Source organism: Manacus vitellinus, unplaced genomic scaffold, assembly GCF_001715985.3.
Source record: "Manacus vitellinus isolate BGI_N305 unplaced genomic scaffold, ASM171598v3 scaffold_105_pilon, whole genome shotgun sequence".
In the NCBI taxonomy this organism is placed as follows: domain Eukaryota; kingdom Metazoa; phylum Chordata; class Aves; order Passeriformes; family Pipridae; genus Manacus; species Manacus vitellinus.
Window position 1 is genome coordinate 18,528 of NW_021938824.1, and position 2,530 is coordinate 21,057.

At 42.2% G+C, this 2,530-nt stretch overlaps 1 protein-coding gene across 1 annotated transcript in view; it reads left to right on the forward strand.

The window, feature by feature from the left end:
- The first annotated feature begins 1,719 nt into the window (after positions 1-1,719).
- The window catches only part of GKN1 (gastrokine 1), a 2,605-nt gene continuing 1,794 nt past the window's right edge, over positions 1,720-2,530 (forward strand). The window contains exon 1 of the mRNA XM_029963777.1: positions 1,720-1,809. Within this exon, the coding sequence (XP_029819637.1) occupies positions 1,720-1,809 (90 nt within the window). The remainder of the gene's footprint in view (positions 1,810-2,530) is intronic.

Below are 2,530 nucleotides of genomic sequence, written 5' to 3' on the forward strand. Positions count from 1 at the left end.
TTCCACACCTAATTCAGAAAACATATATAAGGTGGGAGGTTCACATCACTCTTTCTACCTGCAGGAGCATCAGCTCTGCAGTCAGGATGAAGCTCCCTGTGAGTATACAAGCTTTTCTTCCATATAAACTAAACCTTTCGTTCAATCCCATTGCCCTTCTCTCAGAAGTGCCTCTGCCTGCCCAGAGCACAGAGGTTTCTCTGGGGACATTTTGCTCCTCCGGAGTGAGCAGCTCAGCCCTTATTAGCTGAACCAGCTGATGAGGTAAGGAGTTTTCCCACAGCTTGGCTCTCCATTATGCAGAATACACAAAGCCTTGTCCATGTCCATTTTTGTCAATGCCTTTGCAAAACTGGAGCACTGCATTAATGGATCAACCACTTCCCTGTATGGCAGAGTAGAAGAAATGGAAAAGCTTTCTCCTCACTCTTGTAAAATACCTGTTTGTGCCTGTTCAGGTCTTAGAAGCAACTTGAGATTCAGCTCTTGAAACAACAACTGTAAAACGAGTCCAGTTTGTGGCACTCTGGGGCAAAGCGAGGGTGACTCACTTTAGGGCACTCTTGCAATCCCAGGATGAAAGCAAAAGGGGATCCAAGGAGGACACTTAAACAGCAGATTAGGAAAAGGGCATGAGGATTCTCATGACCAAATTCACCAGCCAGACCTGCAGTTACACTTTTGTATTTGATTTTCATTTCAGATTTTGACTGCAGTCCTTCTTGGACTTGTCCTGACTCCAGCCCTTGGTGAAAATGTGAGTACAATGACCAATTCCCACCTGCACAGCTGCTGTTTCTATATCCCTTGCTTTGGGAGATGTCCTTCATTCTTTCTCCACTCCCTGGGTGGATAGAAATTGAAATTTCCTTTCAGAGATGAAACTCTAAAGGCACCACACGGCAGCTGTAAGATGCAGCAATGATTCAGGGAAGGCAGGCAAAGAATTCTTACGGCTACTGCCCAACTTTGCCACAGCCTTGAGCCTTTGTCCTTGGCAAAATCTGAGCTCATTGGTGGCATTCCCTGCGGACAACACTTCTTCTGTTCTACCAGGTTCTGGGGAGTTCACTGATTCACTTCAAAATCTAATCGTGTTCCATTACTTGGCGTTTTAGTCTCAGCAGAGCGATGACAACTGCCAGATCTCTGGTGGTGGAGTCTTCCAAAATATGACCATCAGTAGTCAAACACGTGTGGCAGTTTTTGAACAAAGAAGCAATGATTTGTCATGGAAAACCATCTGGAACTACAACACGGTGAGTGGCAGGGAGCGCCCTTTGCCAGGCACTGTGCGAGGAGGCTGCCTCCCGCTCCAGCTGACCAAGGCACGGGGCTTCTTGCTTTCTTGTTGAGCTTCTGAGTCCAGGATCTGGGGTAGGAACTATTGGTATTCCTTGATGGTTTTAATCCAGACTTTTTTCCATTTTTTTCGCAGTTGGAAAAGTGAACTGTGAGTGCTCAATAACTTTCTCCTTACAGGGCGTCATTGCAACCAAAGTGATGCAAGAGAGAACTTGCTACATTTCCGTCTTGAACCAGAAGGAGATGCCCAGCTTTGATGCCCTTCTCAGACTGGCTGCAGAGAATAAGGTAAGGTTAAAAGNTATTCCTTGATGGTTTTAATCCAGACTTTTTTCCATTTTTTTCGCAGTTGGAAAAGTGAACTGTGAGTGCTCAATAACTTTCTCCTTACAGGGCGTCATTGCAACCAAAGTGATGCAAGAGAGAACTTGCTACATTTCCGTCTTGAACCAGAAGGAGATGCCCAGCTTTGATGCCCTTCTCAGACTGGCTGCAGAGAATAAGGTAAGGTTAAAAGGAGAATTTGCCTTGGATGTTGTAGAGTAATTAATATTCATTTTTTTGTCTGCGTTATTGGTATTTTCAAAAACTTATTAATGATTGTGTATATTAAAAGCTATTTATTTTCACTTTAGTGATGTTTTTCAGGTACATTATTTTTTTAAATTTACAGTATTATCCATGTTCAAATGCCTGTAGTGCAGGCTAGTAATGTTTGTTCGAAGTTGCAGGTTACGTAGATTACTTTTACAATGCTTTAAATGGGTGCTTAAATTCAACCTTTGTAATACTGTCATATAATCCAAGATTTTACATTCCTGGCTGAAATACATTTGCTTTTCAGAGTCTCTCATTTGCAGTGCAAAAACTATGTTTTCTCCACTAGGTGTAATTCAGGAATGACAAATCTTGAAGCATGGAGAGTTTAAATAAGTTTAAATAAGCTTTCAATCTTTTTCAAAAGAACCTTGCACCGTATTAACATTAGTTCAACCCACTGAATTGGCATTTTAAAAATTATCTCAGCATTCAGCAGAATCACTGTTGGTAGACAATGGCTTTCCTTGAAGACTGAGAAGTGAGTCCTTAAAAAACTCCAGGCTTTAAAGGGCAAGAAAACTGTGGCAGGTTAAGATAAACAGGAGAATGACCCCAGTAAAGGCATAAGCAAAAAGATGTAGCTTTAGCTGTAATTCCAGGCTTGCTTGTCGTAAGGTTTATGTCA